Source organism: Oncorhynchus kisutch, linkage group LG1 (genome assembly GCF_002021735.2).
Source record: "Oncorhynchus kisutch isolate 150728-3 linkage group LG1, Okis_V2, whole genome shotgun sequence".
Classification (NCBI taxonomy): Eukaryota; Metazoa; Chordata; class Actinopteri; order Salmoniformes; family Salmonidae; genus Oncorhynchus; species Oncorhynchus kisutch.
Window position 1 is genome coordinate 59,521,439 of NC_034174.2, and position 16,220 is coordinate 59,537,658.

The following is a 16,220-nucleotide window of genomic DNA, read 5'->3' on the forward strand; positions in this document are numbered from 1 at the left end:
ACACACGCAGTTCGACACTGAAGGAGAGGACACCGGTTGTCACAAAAGATGAGGTAGTTTCGGAAGGTAGAAAGAATTTAATACGATTCCCCAAAAGTTTTAATCGATTTTATGACCAGATGCAAGCTACATTTGTATCGGTTTGGGGTCCGCGGAACGATATTAAACATTTGAATCAGGGACCGATGCATATCGGTGAATCGTCACATCCCTAGCAAACAGATTAGGGGAACAACAGAAAGAGGAATGGGGCACACCGTTTATATGGAAAATTGTCTGCGCTTGAAAATTGTAATTATTGCAGATGCTAGACTGATTAATTATTGCCAGAGTAGAGGCAAGATGCAGCATGTTTGGATGTTAAATGCCATTGTAGTGTGAAAAGTCTTTGTAAGTACATATGGAAGAATCAGTGTGACATTTTCCATCCCCAATTGAAGATCATGTCCATTGATGTTTAGCAGGGTTGGGAGAATTAGGGGATATTCTAGACTACAGCTGTTTTTTGTTTTTTTAAACCTGACCACAACTTCTCCTCACAAAATGAACAAGTTACTCTGTGCATAAAGTTTTTAAAAAATCCAGCAGAGAACTTCAAAGACTTTGCAAACTCACGACATTGGAAATTTGTGGGGTGGCTAAAATGAGGGCTTGCTCTTGACAAAGCTTTTCCTGGCAGGGCTGGCTAACCTGGCATCTTGGCTTTGGCAAAGCAGGCCAAAATGTCTTGAGCAGTGGACCATGGAGAAAATATATATTTTTTAAATGGCATGACAAAACTGACCCCATTTCCCCATTTCATTCCACAGCAGAAACCTGAACAATGCTCATCCACTGGAGTGCATGCAAGTTTTCAAATCCTCTCAGTTCCCTGTGCCAGAACATTCCAGATAAATGTAACATTTTTTTTTTTAAGCCGATAGGCCAATGGCTAAATCAATAGGGTGAACAGAGGGTGTGTCAATTTTGAACGGCTCAATGAGGAGAAGCTGGTCTTGCCATGGGGCTCTTTTGAAGTCTTCCATAACCGCTCCTAGACTTGTTGACACAGCTTGAGCGGGGAAAGCAACACTTGAGGGATCCAATGGGGGTGGTTTGGAGGAGAAGGGGGTAAAAGCTTGTTGCAAAAATGTCCTTAATGCGACCCACTGGGGCTAAACCTCCCCTTCGTTGTCGCTCACTCCTGTTTTCTGCGAGGGCTGACTTGCTCTGACCTCATGCATTGGGCTACATTCCTGCCATGCCTGTGGCGTTGTATTGCTACGGCATCATCGCACTTTGGCATTTGCCGGCCCTTGCCAGTCTACACACAACAGGAATGCAGAGGCCATCCCCCCTCGTTGGGATTCCACATGTGCCAGTCATCCAAAAGTGGGACCTCGAGCAAAGACTTGAACTGTTTCTCTGCGGCATTCCTCCACAGTTCGTTCAATCTCCCACATAAGACCAACTTCTCAACATAACTCACAGTGTACCGTTTCTGCAGCGTTAGCTAAAAGATTAACCGAGGCATGTCAAAGGTAATTTTCATTTCCAGATTCATATCAAGCGGCACACTATCATTACATAATTCAGTCCTAGCTGGTCCATTAGGATGTTTTTCTTTCAGTAGGCTAGAATTCAGTTTCGGTATTATTAACCTACTGTTTAAGTATAGTTCTGATTCTTCCAGTTCTTCTTAGCATTGTCTTCTCCTGATCACTACCTCCGGTCCAACGTGACACAGAGGGGCTTAGGCTGGGCCTACCCCTTCATGTCAAACTCACATTGTAAATTGGGATACTTATTGTGTTTTTTATTCAGGTGTCCTTTCATCTTGACTACTACCATTATATAGGCCCAATAGTTTTTCTGTTTAGGCCTAAATTGGTTGGTCTGGAGTGGTTTTAACTAAGAATGTTGCAGTGCCCAAACATGAACTAAATATATGCTAGTCATTGAAAACACTCATCTTAAGAAAGCACTGGGGTGAACAAATAAAAATGTAAAGAACATTTTTTTTAAAGAAACAATTTTCTCAACTGTCATTGTAACATCTCACTTGAGAGCTGTGACTGAAGTTCACTGACTCGGCATTCCCCTGCTTGCAGCATCTTGCTGAAAAACCCCACCCTAATCGCCTCACGCCAGCTATAGGCCTCTATTTACCAACACACACACACACACACACGCAAACCAGAGAGGCGCTAGTCAGTGTTCCCTCCGTGTAGACCAAGGTACCGTGTGTGGTGTGTCACTAAAATTTGCCCACATCAGACATGTTATTTCAAACCACCCCAAAGGTCTGTAAATCGACAAAAACATGGCCACCACCTTCATGAGACTATATGAGGGCGTCCCAAAATATCGAGACTGAGTCAGAACCTACTTGAAAAAAGGTGCTGAGTCAATCTTGATGAGCTGTGACCCATGCAATGTTTCAAAACCTAATTTCTCTACAAATACCTGACAAGTCTAGGTGTGCAATTTGCATGTTCTTATTTTCTTTGGTAGGAGGTAGAGTAAAGCAGTGTATCACAACAACAATATAAAAAGATACTTATGACTAATCTAGCAACAACTTCTGTAGTGTCAATGATGTTGTCCATGTAAATGGTCAAATAGCCTATTCATAACCAATAAATGACTATGACAGTCACCTCCACCAACATAGAATTTCTAAAACTGCCTTCAGGGACAAGAACAAACGACTCGTTTCATGATGATGATTAGTACTACAATATTCAGGGTTGCTGCTAGCAAGTACTTTATTCTGTCTGAAATTGAGGGCCCAGTTTCAACGTTACTATGGAGCCCTTAGCTTAGGAAAAAGTGATGCAGTTTTGCCGAGGGGGGGCGACGTTCTGTGAGCGTGACAGCGTCCTCCCCCACAGAAGATTCCAGTTCCGTCACACTCAAACTGACACTGTGGACAAGATGTACATACAGTGACGCTGAGATAGCAGATACAGATAAAGGGGGACGTTTTTAGGAATGGTGTAATGGATGGGGAACTAGTGACGTTCGAGTTTAGGTGAGGGAATCAAACAAAAACCATTTGAGTCAAACATAGGGCTGTGTCATATAGAAGCATCGCGTCCCCACGGGTGCACCCCAATAATGAGCTAACAGTAATCGAAATACAATGTTATCTTGGTACTATTAGCACACGCAATCATCTCGCTACACCCGCAATAATGTCTGATAAATACGTGTATACACCCAATATAAATGTGATTTGACCAACCAAACCATGTGTCACTGGCAACATGGTGTGTTTTGACGTGGCACCATTAAATGTTTGTTAAAAAAACAGTTTAAGGTAGCTAATTAACGTTAGCTGGCTAGCTAATAATAGCCACTTTGCTTGTAATGCATACCCCGCCGTCTAACGTTAATTTGTTCGCTTGGCACCTGCCAACTTCCTAGCTTACCTTGTTCAGGGAGGGTACCAATAGCCCCCGCCATTTCGGTGCGTTCTCCTCGCTGAAAAAGTCGTACTGAACCTGGGCCGCTTGCATGGCTTCAGCTGCCGGTCTTCGTGCGCTATCTTGCAGCCAGTGAGCGTTGTGTGTTCACGGCCACTTCTCACATCAAAGCAGTATATAGTGTGGCCTGTGGTTGGAACTGAGAGGTGCAATATTCTGTGCGGCCCGCTGCCTCAGAATATCCACCAAATGAGCATTCCTCTACCAAAACAGTTAACAATGCGACCATTGCATCGGCAGTGTACAGATGTTGATAGCTGCTAGCTAGCCGTCTCCAGCTGCCGAAACAAGTCGCTATCGTTAGCTAGCAGGTTTGCTCTTTCGGGACACCGATAGTTTAAAAAAAAAGCTCAAAATGCACGAACCCAAAGATACTTCAAACGCTAACTAGCAAGCTTGCGTTGATTTGGCAGATGGAAATTTTTCCAATTTCCGAACTGACGTTGTTGGTGGCAACAAATGTTACCCTAACTAATTTAGCAAGCTAGTAGTAGCTAGCTAGCAGCCGAGCTGGTGATGTTACTAGCCGTAGCGGATCGATCCGAATCGGAAGATGGTTGGAGTAGTGGTGAACTAACTAGCAATATGTGGACAGTGGCGTAGCTGACTAGCTAGTATCCAACGTGGGAGTGAATGTGTCACTTCACGTTTCGGGAAATGCGATACTGTTCGTCCTTTTCGACCAGTTAAATCATTCCCTATATTTTGGGCAAAAAAAACCTCTTCGGTACAAAATCGCCCATTTTCACCGAATCTTCGGCAGGGTGGATATTGATAACCGTGTTATCCTCCATGAATTTATAATTTTCAAAACATGTCTTCAGACTATTTAGCCTTTTTGTTTGGTTATCGAGAAAACCAAGAATCCACGCAAAGGCTGGTTTTAATTACCAGTTTACCTTTGGTCAAAATTATTTATTTAGACGATTGTTATGACTCGGGTCGGGTGCAGTTGCTGGTAGAAGAATATTGCACAGGCGCAGATGATAGCTAATGACGTCGTTAGGGCTTGTTTACGATAATCATCGCGCCTGCCCACATTCGCAGATCTGTATACTATCTGAATAAACCGAGAGCAATAATTAATTAAACGATAGCATGAAAAACATCGTTTGATGAGAAAGATCAATTGAAACCATTGCATACTCACATTGCAAACTCAATGTGCCTAGTCACATTACCTCCATACATATCTCCTACCTCCGTCACTCCAATATTCCTGCACATGTACATGTAGTATTGGAACTGACTTTAAACATATTTTCTGTATTTAGTATGCTTACTTAATTACTTATTTTTTAAATTATTTATCTTGTGCTTTTTTCTAGTAATACATTGTTCTGGATTATTGCGTTGTTGGGTTGAGTTTGCAAGAAAGGCATTTCACTGTACTTGTGCATGTGACGTTAAAACATAAAACTTCAAACATACCAACGATGCATGTGAACTAGTGCTAGTTTTGTGCGCACGCGGTGAGGTCGCAGACTTGACGAACAGAGCCCAGAGAAAACATAATGGAAAGCATTCATCTTTTTGTGGAGACTTCCCAAAGCAGACACCTCCACTAACTAACTGGGTGGAGCAGTTCATGGTATAGTAAGCATTCCCAATGTTCAAAATACACATCTACATCTTGGCAGAAATTATTCCATAGGTTTAATAGGCTTAAAAATACATATACCCACTAAAATGTCAAAGAGAAAAACATTAAGACTTTCTATTTTTTTCTCCAGTCAATCAATGTATCCCTTCGTGAGTTAAAATGTTTAATATGTCCAAATATAGCAGTTGTACAGGCGAAATTAAGCAATTTTATTGTACAATATTTACATGACACAAAAGCAATATGGAAAGAAACCAAGTGAGAAGATCCTTATACTTCATCATACCGTCTAAAATGTTGGAGAAAAATAACAGGCTTCCTATGGCTCATCAGTCAATCAATTTAGCCCATTGTGAGTTAAAATGTTTAATATGTAACATGTTCGAATATTAGCAGTTGTACAGGCACAATTAAGCAATTTTATTTTACTGTATTTACATGACACCAAAGCAATATGGAAAGAAACCAAGTCAGAAAATCCTTGTACTTCATCATACCCTCCTTTAGTTGTGTAAGCTACATGGAGTCGGCAAATCACATTTAGTGTTACATGTTCAATTTGGCCCCACATATTCCCACTGACTCCCCAATGCATGAGGTAGAGGCCTTACTATGACGCCCAAACACCAGAACAAACCATATGAACAATGCAATTTAGCAAACATTCAACATTCAACTCATTGGCCACCATACAGAAAAAGATTCTAAGATGGTACAACTGCCCAGAGTCTCTTCAGTTTGAATGCAGTTTTAACAATAGCGTTGGCGTGTATGTAAAAAAATAAACCTTATATTGCCTGGTTAAATTTGTCTGAGTTTACATCTAAAGTGTGTAGTATGATGTTTTCTAATGCACTCATGCATATACTTTGTTATAAGCACAACTTAACCATGCCTTAAATGTAAGAATAAAGTGTTTTATTGCGTACAACTATGTGCAAATTTCACAACCAGTGCATATCTGAGAATTGACAACTTTCTATGGGGTTGGAATTAAAGTGTGTGAAAATAAAATGACATTGCATATGGCTTCATATCAAAACGAGTCTAACATATTAAAAAAAGGCAACACATGATCAAAATGAACAGACACTTTGCTCTTTGACATCCTACCACTGTTTTGTAAAATTACATTAGTTGACAAGCCCTTAAAAGTAGTACCCCACATTGATTAGGCAACAACTCTTTATATCTCTTAAGTTGGGGGGCAACTTTACAAAATATATGCAGCATGGTTATCTACATGACATACTTATAGTGTACAACCTCAATATTCTATTTACATTAATTACAAACACATCGGTCAAGCACTTGTCAGGTAAGGATGCATGCTCTCAGAAGTTGGTCAATATTGAAATAGTGTGATATCCAGGAATGTGGGTTTGTGTTACTATAAATGTCGACTTACAATTCAAATCATAAGGTTCGATTAAAAACCGGACATATCAAAGGTCGCTTGCTCGATGAATAGTCCGATTGCAATTCCTTGGTCTCAGATGCAGAGTCAGACATGTCCTCCTCATCATAGTCTGTTCCTATCAGGGATGGGGTCAGTTCCATAGTTTAATTTCAGGACATGAATTCCAATTTAATCATAGAAAAATAAACCTAATTGCAATTTTAAATGAATGAATTTCATTCAGATTTATAACCTCTTAAAATGTAACTGAAACCAATCCTGGGCCATGTTCATTAAGGCATACAATGAAATAATGTTTTGCAACCGACAATGAAACTAAGGTTTCTTATTGGACAGGTTCAGACTGTACATCCCTGTAGCACTCCGTTTCAGAAAGCTTTATGCCTACTGAACAGGACCCTGGTTCCCAGAGCGCAGGGTGGTTAGTAACTGTTCTCGTGTCCAGCCAGGATGTATAGGTTGCTGTGTGCTGTAGGGTTGTCTGTAGGTCTGCTCTCCAGCACCACAACCCTGCAATCAAAGGTACAACAGGGGCGTATTCAGTGATGTGAAATGTTCTGAATGTTGCAGATAGAAATAAAATGAACTGCATGAATAAAATATAGCAATCTTCTGAGATGTGACTGCAAAAAAATAAGATCTGGAACGCCACCATAGCTATTACAGGCAATAATCGAGGCACTTAAAAATATATTTACCTTGCATATTTTTATTTATTAATTTGACAGCACCGAAATGAGGGAGATATGTGTAGAGGGACAGATTAGATGAAAGGGACAGAGGGGATTCGTACCCATGTCAGCAGAGGTCGCTAAACTAATTTGTATCCACAACACTAAACACAGGTTTCCCCAAATGGTGGTGATTTTATTTGTAAGTTTTCTGAGCAAAAATAAAATAAAAAAATGTTTATTTTAAATGTGTTATTATTTTATTGTCGGACATAAGATTGTAAAAATACCAGCAAATCAGCTCCAAGTGACTTTAATTTTGGAAATCTGTTCCAAAGTATTCCCACGCGTAATAGAGACATACAGTATGTGATCGTATACAAATGTAAGCAAGGTTTGACATGATTATTCGTTTGGGCTTCTTGCGGTCAATTTGCAGTTCACAAATTCTTTCTAATTATGTTCTGGGATTCTGACCATCCGCTCCCCCCCCAAAAATAGTCCTGAGGCTGAATCTAGTTGATGATCCCTGCTAAACGGATTTAGCCTCAATCTAAAAATGGATTTCTCACCTGTCTGATCCTAGGAGTCGGAATATCCTGGTGTTGTCGGAAATCTCCTGTGTAATCTGGTGGGAATATGGACAGGATCTAATATTCACGTCATCGCAGTCATTATCATAGTCATCATATTACAACAACAATAAACAGTTCAAATACTTGCCTCATTAGATTTGAAACTCCGCCCTTGCATGCCATGTCTCCAGAAAGCCAGAACACTGTCTTGAAGGCAGACTGTGGAAAAGATGGATGTTTAATATACCATATGAAAAATTCAAAATTTTACCAGAATGTCATTCATCATAACATGACTGTGAAACTCTGCTCTCCATTCTATAGCTGTTGATACATGTGTGTGTGTGTGTTGGCGAAACTCTAGCAAAGGGGTCAAGGGCGATTACCTATCGACTCAATCTGGAAATTAAACGTCAGCTCAGCTGAAAGCTTTCTACTGGACTTCAGCCTCCCCTGCAGATTCACAATCTTAATGGATCCTGAGGAGTTAAACAATGATGCTATTACAAGAAACTGAAGACATCCAGGCACAAAATGGCTGCCGTCCACCCAGGCGGGGTGCAACACATTGGTGGCTATTGAGGTGAGTTTCCCTCAATCTCATTTAAAGGACTGCTCAGTGAAAAAAAATGATACACTGTTAATATATTGTTTCTAATGTTATTAGCAACGCATACAATGAACGTACAATGCATGTATAATCTACATAGATAATATTACAATGCAAATCCGATTTTTGGATTGCCAAGACATGCTGCTAGACTCACGATCCAGGCAGACAAGAATGGTGTCTCTTTCCAGTTGAGTCACATGGATTACACAGGTCTGTGGAGTGTCTAGGAGGAGATAAAAACATAAAAACTTCAACTAACCATTTAATCTGTTGCTTTATTAGCGTCAAACATGTTCCATTATGAATGGAATCAAATAGGACTATATTTTCTCTAGAGTTGTGTCAAGTCTATGTCAATGAGGAGTCAAGGTCAGTCTTTGAATGAGACCTTACCAGACTCTTTGAGCCAGGGGCAAGCGGTGTTGGGGTCCAGCGTCTCAAAGCGTACCACCTGGTTGAGCTCCGTGCCCTTGCTGACGCCCATACAGATGAGGGGGTACTGGTGCTCGGGCACCACAAGCATCTCAAACACCTCCATCGGGCAGGGCAGGGGAAAGTCAATGTTCTTAGGAAGACAGGGTTAGCATTAGCTATGTCAATGTTAGAAAGAGAGGGTTAGCATTATCACTATGCTACATTGGTCTAGACTCTAGCATGTTAGCATGCTAATCTCAAATTCGATGTTCTTGCGAGTAGAGGAGCGTTAGCATTAGGCATGTAGACGGGTGGGGTGTTTACCAACAAAGCCGATGCGTGCGCGGAACCACAAAGTATTATTGACAACATGTACGATATACAGTTGAAGTCAGAAGGTTACATACACTTAGGTTGGAGTATTTAAAACTCGTTTTTCAACCACTAAAGTTTTTTCAACAAACTAAAGTTTTGTCAAGTCGGTTAGGACATCTACTTTGTGCATGACACAAGTCATTTTTCCAACAATTGTTTACAGACAGATTATTTCACTTAATTCATTGTATCACAATTCCAGTGGGTCAGAAGTTTACATACACTAAGTTAACGGTGCCTTTAAACAACTTGGGAAATTCCAGTAAATGATGTCATCGCTTTAGAAGCTTCTGATAAGCTAATTGACATCAACACATTTGAGTGACCCCCTTCTGTCAAGAGACATTTTTTAAGTTTTAGCGTTTAATTTTGTGTTGCAGTTTTAATGCAAGTTTGCTGCAATTCTATACATTTGCAATGGAGTGGAAAGAAGATTTTGCAATTTTAAAACAAATTTTCTTGCAATTCTACTAATTTTGTCATGGGGTGGAGAAGAAAATTGGTTGTTTTACAGCTCATTTCCTGCAATACTACACATTTTTCAATATGGCAGAGAGAAATGTTTGCAGTTTTTAATATGATAAAGTGAGACTTACAAAATCAATGGGGGCCCCCGACCGGTATTTCGATCACGATAACAAGTTTAGTAGCTGGCTGCTAAACTAACTTTAGCAATCGAAAAATGTGTTTGCTGACATGGGCTAATTGACTGACTATCAGTGACTGACATAAGAGAAAAACTGTTGATGCACAATCAAATTTAGAAATTGCACCATGTCAATTCTACTATGACCTAAGAACTCCTTGGTCTAGACTCTAGCATGCTAATCTAAAATTATGTTCTTGGGAGGAGATGGCTAGAGTTAGCATTAGCTTGTAGATTACAAAGTAAGGGTAGCCTTGTTGGCATGATTATCTGAAACCCGAACACCTCCATCGGCATGGCAGAGGAAAGTTAATGTTCTTACGAGAGGACAGGGTAAGTGTTAGCTCGTCGGTTACAAAGCAAGGGTAGCTTAGTTTATGTTTATGAAACACAAACACCTCCAGTGCCAGTGGGCAGGGGGAAGTCAGTGTTTTTAGGAAGAGGGAAGTGTGTTTCCATTAGCATGTAGGCTACAAAGTAAAGGGATGTCTCTTAGCATATCTCAAACACCTCCATTTGACAGGACAGTTAGCGGAAGGTTGTGGATTGTCTTCCCCGGAGGCTCTTAGCATAGCTACCATCAATGCTTTATTGTTTTTGGTTGAAACCTCATATGGCTATGACATGTGCTGTCAGCACTCCTCAAAGTTTTGGAAGTAAACCGTGAGCCTGGCAAACACAAAGAGATGACTAAATAAATGCACACAGATGCAAAAATTCTTACCTTGATAAGCATGAACTTCTGCATGGGCTCCACCCATTCCAACATGACCACACTGGATTGGAAGGCCCCACACAAGTACTTGTGGCCCGTGTAAGGGTTTCTCACTAAGGGGGAAATTGTTGGTAGTCAGCCGGGGTTGTCAATCATACTAAGCTGTGACCACAATAATATATTTCAAAGACCTTTCAACTATTGGTACTCAGATGAAGAGGTTGTTGTCATAATTGGTTATAAGGGGAATGGAGAAGTATTGTGTTTATTACATGTAGTGAAGTGATGCATCTAAGAAACACAGTAGTGTAGCAACTACTCTCAATCTTGTACCAAGATGACGTAGCAACTTGTGAGAAAGTAAGGGGTTGGATGTAGAAAGAGGGGAAAACTAAGGGGGAGAGAGAGAAAAAGCATGAGAGAAATAAAAAAAAGAGAATGTCCATCTCTACTCACCCACACAGCACTTCTGACATCCCTTGGTGTCGGGAATCTTATTGGAGATGGAAAATTTCCTAAAAACCACAATAACAAGGAATTTTGTCGGAAAAGTGGGACTCATCCCACAGAAAACTCCTACACACAGAGACATCGCCTTCTTCTTACCTTGGAATGATTTTGTCTGGGAGCCGGTGGGTGGGGATGGCCATTGGCAGCTTCTGCATCTGTCGAGCATGCTCGTACAGACCCGCCAGATTGTGACAGTACAGCTGAGAAGCTTTTCCTGCCAAAAAACACAACGAACACACCTTTGAATGCTTTGAAAATCTTAGATTTTCACGCAAACAGTGCAGTGTCTAACTGCTTGTATATCTGAAGCAAGTATTGACAAGTAGTATTTACGATTTATATTTACGAGTGCATATTTAATGATAAAATATTGCTGCTTTTGGTTTATGTTTTTAATGTATGTCACTGTCATTGGGGTGGCAGGTAGCCTAGCGGTTAGAGTGTTGGGCCAGTAACCGAAAGGTTGCTGGATCGAATCCCCGAGCCGACAAGGTAAAAATCTGTCATTCTGCCCCTGAACAAGGCAGTTAACCCACTGTTCCCTGGTAGGCTGTCATTGTAAATAAGAGTTTGTTCTTAACTGACTTGCCTAGTTAAATAAAGGCTAAATAAAAAATGTATGAAAAACAATGTGTGTGCGGCCAAAGGTACATTTTATATGATGTGTCTGGAGAATCTATTCTATAAACTACAAATAAAACAAACAATGTAACAGTTTTAGTTATTTGTTGAGATATATTAGCAATGTGTGTGTGGCAATACAGGTTTCTATGATGAATCCTTACCAGATATGGAGAGCAGACTATTACTCATGACATAAAGCCACGTACACCTCCGGGGAAAGAGCTAGGGAATAAAAACATGTTTCAGTTTTTAGTAGGTGGTACAATGAATCATAATACGTGTCTTATTGACCAGTTGTGGATAAAACCTCAAATCCGTGTGGATAAAACCTTGTGGATCAATCCTCAAATCCTTTACTTGAGTCACACAGAAGGAAGCATTCAAATTGAACTATAATCTGTAGTATGATGCGATAAGAGAATATTTTCCACCTTCACATAAATAGAACAATTTTAATTTACTGGCAAAAAGATAATATAAATGAAATAATAAGACACTGACCTGTTCCATGGAGGAGTCATGTAGTTCGTTGAGATTTAGAGTGTAAATGCCCTCTTCGGCACCAAATAGCAGGTATTGGTCTAAAACAGAGATTGAAACAATTAAGTATTACAGCACAGAGAGACTGGCACACTTGCATAATACACACATTGCTTAGCACACTGCCTAAGAAGAAAACTAATAGTAGTACACGCAAACTGCCAACAAGACATGGGGTAAGACTTCAAATCAAGTTAGCTTCGACTCCTGCTCTAGGCTTCTCCAAGCCTTTCTCCAACAAGAATACGGTGGGACGACTGGTAGCGCAAGACTGAAAAATAAAGTTAGCAAATGCTTCAACTCAATCAATTGCAGATAAAAGGTCAATCGCACAGTGGGTTCGGTCAAAATTGTAATCGCGCTCTGTCTGTCACACCCTGCACACCCTTTGTGGACATTGTCATTGAACATTGACACAAAACCACATCTGTCCTTAAAACCCAGCATAAATACAGTTTCCTGTTATCTGCAATTGATGGAATCAGGTTCCATGGTAGTTAGACAGAAATGAACCTCTCGTGTCGGGGTTGATCCAAGACGCCGCACAGTGGATCTTTAGAGGGCAGCCATTGAAGACTTTGGAGAAACAGGCTCCCATCTGTGCAGCAAAAATAGAAAACAAGATGTAGAGGAATGTAGGTGTTTAGTTATAGTTGATCAATGTAGAGCATATCACAATGTAGAGCATATCACAATGTAGAGCACCTGGAAAAGCCCTTTATAAATTCAGTACAATATAATAAATCGCTTATTTTGAAACAAAGTTGTGGCAGGATCTCTATCTCCAGAGTCGCGGTAATTACAAATGTGTTGTGAACTCAACACTACTACTTTTAGGTTGCTAATGAATGAATTACAACTCACATAAATGATTTAGATAGTGAATGTGTAATCAACACATTTGTGCTTTTGTTTCTGTATCTTAGTGCTCATTTGCTTTTTCCTACAGCGCAGAGTTATAGTTTTCTACTTGACAATGCGTGTGTGTAAGAGCAGGTAAGGGGTGTTAAGACTTACGTGGACTTTTGGCGTAGGGGGAAGGCCATTACTGATTGGTTTCTGAGGAAACAGGAAAAGACATCATCATACCAAGGTCAGCGTAGAATGATTAACAATCATAGTTCAAATATACTGTATATTATACTGTAATATTGTTAAATATAAAAAATTATATGTGGATCTTATAGAGTTCTATTTAACTATACGTTAACAATGGTATCATTCTGCTTTATCAGTGCTGTAATAACTTGGGAATGACACAGTAGCACTCATGATTTTTAATTCATGAGTCGTTGCTTATTAATGAGTAACTAATGAGGTAAACATAGAATAAATGTTATTTCTTCAGAGCTCTGGGTGCGAATAAAAATCCTATTCTAAGAAGAATGATAAGATTTACATTTAGTCATAATGCAAAACCGCATAATTATATAGGTTGCAATGAAAATGTAAGCCTGTTATCAAAGCTGTTCGGACATGAATTAATCACCATTTACAAAAATTATTCTCCAAATAACTTACTTTCAGGTAACACATAGTTCAATTAGTGTGTAAAAATGTGAAAAGGTCAGAAACTGTCTATATAACACTTGCTATGAACCAGCAGTGTGTAATTCATTATGAATACATTATGCAAAAATGCATTATGTATATAATAAACACCTCACTATAGGTATTAATGAATTAATGACAGCCACGACCACTTATCAATACAATGAACTTTACAACCTGTATGTTTAACACAATGCTTGCAGGAAGTCTTATAATGCACTACAGATTTGACAAAATCCACTTTAAGTACATCATACACAAGTTATTCACAGAAAGTGTTGCCACCAATTTTTACGCACAGTTTCTGACCAAGGCTACATTACTATGATGTTACCGGAATCTCTTTCCTGTCCTTCCTCGTGGTGACGCTAGGTGGCATAGTAGACTGCTTCTCGGCACCACCAGCATCCCCACTCACTTCTGACGAGCTGAACCCATTGCCTGTTGGGAGGGAAATTAATTATGGATTCATTTTTAAATATTACATGATTTATTTAAACGATTCCCCGATAGCCACAATCTGAATGGTGCTGTGGAGAGTGAAAAGGAAGCAAGAGAAAATGTGGCTCTGTGGGAACTGAGCAATTCCAACAATTGTGCTGAAACAAGACACTGATACGACTAAGATCGCCTCTGTGACTAAACTTAAGACTATGTCTCAATAGTCTAAAGTGGCGTCCTCGTCTCTTCTCCTTGACATATCTGAAAACAACAGGACAGGCGAATACAATATGATGGAATAGCCCAGGTACTAGTCCAGCTCTTTCACGTCAAGCGCAGACGAAGGAAAGATGATGAGGGGAGGAAAACTATTGCGACGCACACGTGAGGGACAGGGAGCTTCGTTTGAAAGTTGGCCCCTGCCACCAGACTACTCGAAGCAGACAGGATGTGGAAACTGGGGAAGTTTGTGTGAGTGTGTGTGTACTGGAAGGTGACTCATGTGGCAGAGTGGGTATGTGACATTATCACAACACCAGTCACACCACTGCTCCTAATTAAACGGGCTATAAATACTAGCTGGGGCACACACACACACACTCAGGGTCCACTTTGGAAAAGCTGACTGGCTAAGACATGGAGGAAGTGGGGTGGAGCTTCTTGAGTTTAGTAGAGTGAGTGGATAAATGTTGGCAGGGTTGGAAGGAGAAATCCCTGAAAACAGTGGTAGCTTTTATCTCAGCATCATCACACTTATTGTCTAAGTGGTTCGAGTTGGGTATTGTGGTTGGTATTGTGATGAGTTGAATAGAAGTGACGGACTGATTCATTCATTTATTAATTGACTCATTCACCCACCGAACCATTCATTCATTCAAGGGGACCACAGCTTTGGTTCTCCAATTAAGTGCAGGGGAGATAAGAAAACCAGCATTAATGCATTTCTGACATAGGGGATACCACCACTCCCAGAATGCACCCATTCAGTTTGTGAGCATGCTTGTAGACTACGTTACCTACCTAAGCTAAGCTGCCTGTGTGGGGGGTGTCTGGGGGGTGGCGGCCTGGGCGGAACATGGGTGGCAGAGCGGGCGGGGCTCTCGGCGGCCGGACACCGCTTTATGGTCCCGCCGTGGTCGTCATGGTCACCGGGGGAGCCGTAGAGACCGGGGGATCCATGGTGAGCAGGGGAGCCATGGTGAGCGTGGGAGTTGGCACTATCCTGTGGAATGGGGATGGGCTGAGAGCAAAAGACAAAACAGGGTTAATGGAGGAAGTCAACTGAATTTAAACAAATGACATTTGTAAAAAATAAAAAATAAATTTAAAAAAAGTTTAAATTGATGTGACCCACAACGCTACTTGATCGGCATAAAAGCACACACGTCAACATGGAATCATCATCATTGTATGTAAAGTCTTATGCTCTACTGCACACAATAGGGCTATAGGAAATATGAACAAGTGTTGTGCTATGTTCAATTTAAAGTGGTGCCACAAAAATGATTCCTGTGTGTACACTGTAGAAAAGAGATCATCTTACAGGTTGATATGTGAGGAAACACTACGCTCTCAGTCTCATACGATGGACAATGAGTCATTTGAAGAACACATACCTTAACGTTGGGAGGCGGTGGTGGAGGCTCTTTGGGCCGCAATGTGGAGCCCTTGGCACTAAGAGAGAGAGAGGGCATAACTATTAGAACAAATTATTGTACTAACAGTTATACCTTTGTGTACAGTGTACAGGTTTAAACATCCTTCTTTAACCTGTCTCCTCCCCTTCATCTACACCAATTGAAGTGGATTTAACAAGTGACATCAATAAGGGATCATAGCTTTCACCTGGATTCAGTCTGTCATGGAGAGAGCAGGTGTTCATACACCCAGTGTATGTCCTGGGTCACGTTCATTAGGCACTATTAGGCATTATTAAGCATCAAATGGAATAAAACAGAGTAAATATAATACAGACTATCTGGACTTGTCCAATAAGGAACGCTTAATGGACATGAACCTGGCCCCTAGCAGAGTAGCCCGTTCCAATCATTTGCA

General features: G+C 40.6%; 2 protein-coding genes across 7 annotated transcripts in view; both read right to left on the reverse strand.

The window, feature by feature from the left end:
- The window catches only part of LOC109890321 (son of sevenless homolog 1), a 71,824-nt gene extending 67,390 nt beyond the window's left edge, over positions 1–4,434 (reverse strand). For all 5 annotated transcript variants that reach the window (XM_031828260.1, XM_031828252.1, XM_031828239.1 and 2 more), the window contains exon 1: positions 3,414–4,434. In XM_031828260.1, coding sequence (XP_031684120.1) covers positions 3,414–3,500 — 87 coding nt within the window. In that variant the 5' untranslated portion in view covers positions 3,501–4,434. The remainder of the gene's footprint in view (positions 1–3,413) is intronic.
- Positions 4,435–5,220: 786 nt separating this feature from the next.
- LOC109890305 (mitogen-activated protein kinase kinase kinase kinase 3) overlaps positions 5,221–16,220 on the reverse strand; it is a 76,502-nt gene continuing 65,502 nt past the window's right edge. For both annotated transcript variants that reach the window (XM_020482287.2, XM_031828281.1), the window contains 16 exons: positions 15,782–15,839; positions 15,186–15,405; positions 14,059–14,165; positions 13,191–13,232; positions 12,687–12,771; positions 12,135–12,214; positions 11,795–11,855; positions 11,106–11,223; positions 10,956–11,014; positions 10,509–10,612; positions 8,743–8,914; positions 8,504–8,572; positions 8,123–8,215; positions 7,885–7,955; positions 7,734–7,789; positions 5,221–7,000 (listed from right to left, as the gene is read on the reverse strand). In XM_020482287.2, the coding sequence (XP_020337876.1) occupies positions 6,913–7,000; positions 7,734–7,789; positions 7,885–7,955; positions 8,123–8,215; positions 8,504–8,572; positions 8,743–8,914; positions 10,509–10,612; positions 10,956–11,014; positions 11,106–11,223; positions 11,795–11,855; positions 12,135–12,214; positions 12,687–12,771; positions 13,191–13,232; positions 14,059–14,165; positions 15,186–15,405; positions 15,782–15,839 (1,483 nt within the window). In that variant the 3' untranslated portion in view covers positions 5,221–6,912. The remainder of the gene's footprint in view (positions 7,001–7,733; positions 7,790–7,884; positions 7,956–8,122; positions 8,216–8,503; positions 8,573–8,742; positions 8,915–10,508; positions 10,613–10,955; positions 11,015–11,105; positions 11,224–11,794; positions 11,856–12,134; positions 12,215–12,686; positions 12,772–13,190; positions 13,233–14,058; positions 14,166–15,185; positions 15,406–15,781; positions 15,840–16,220) is intronic.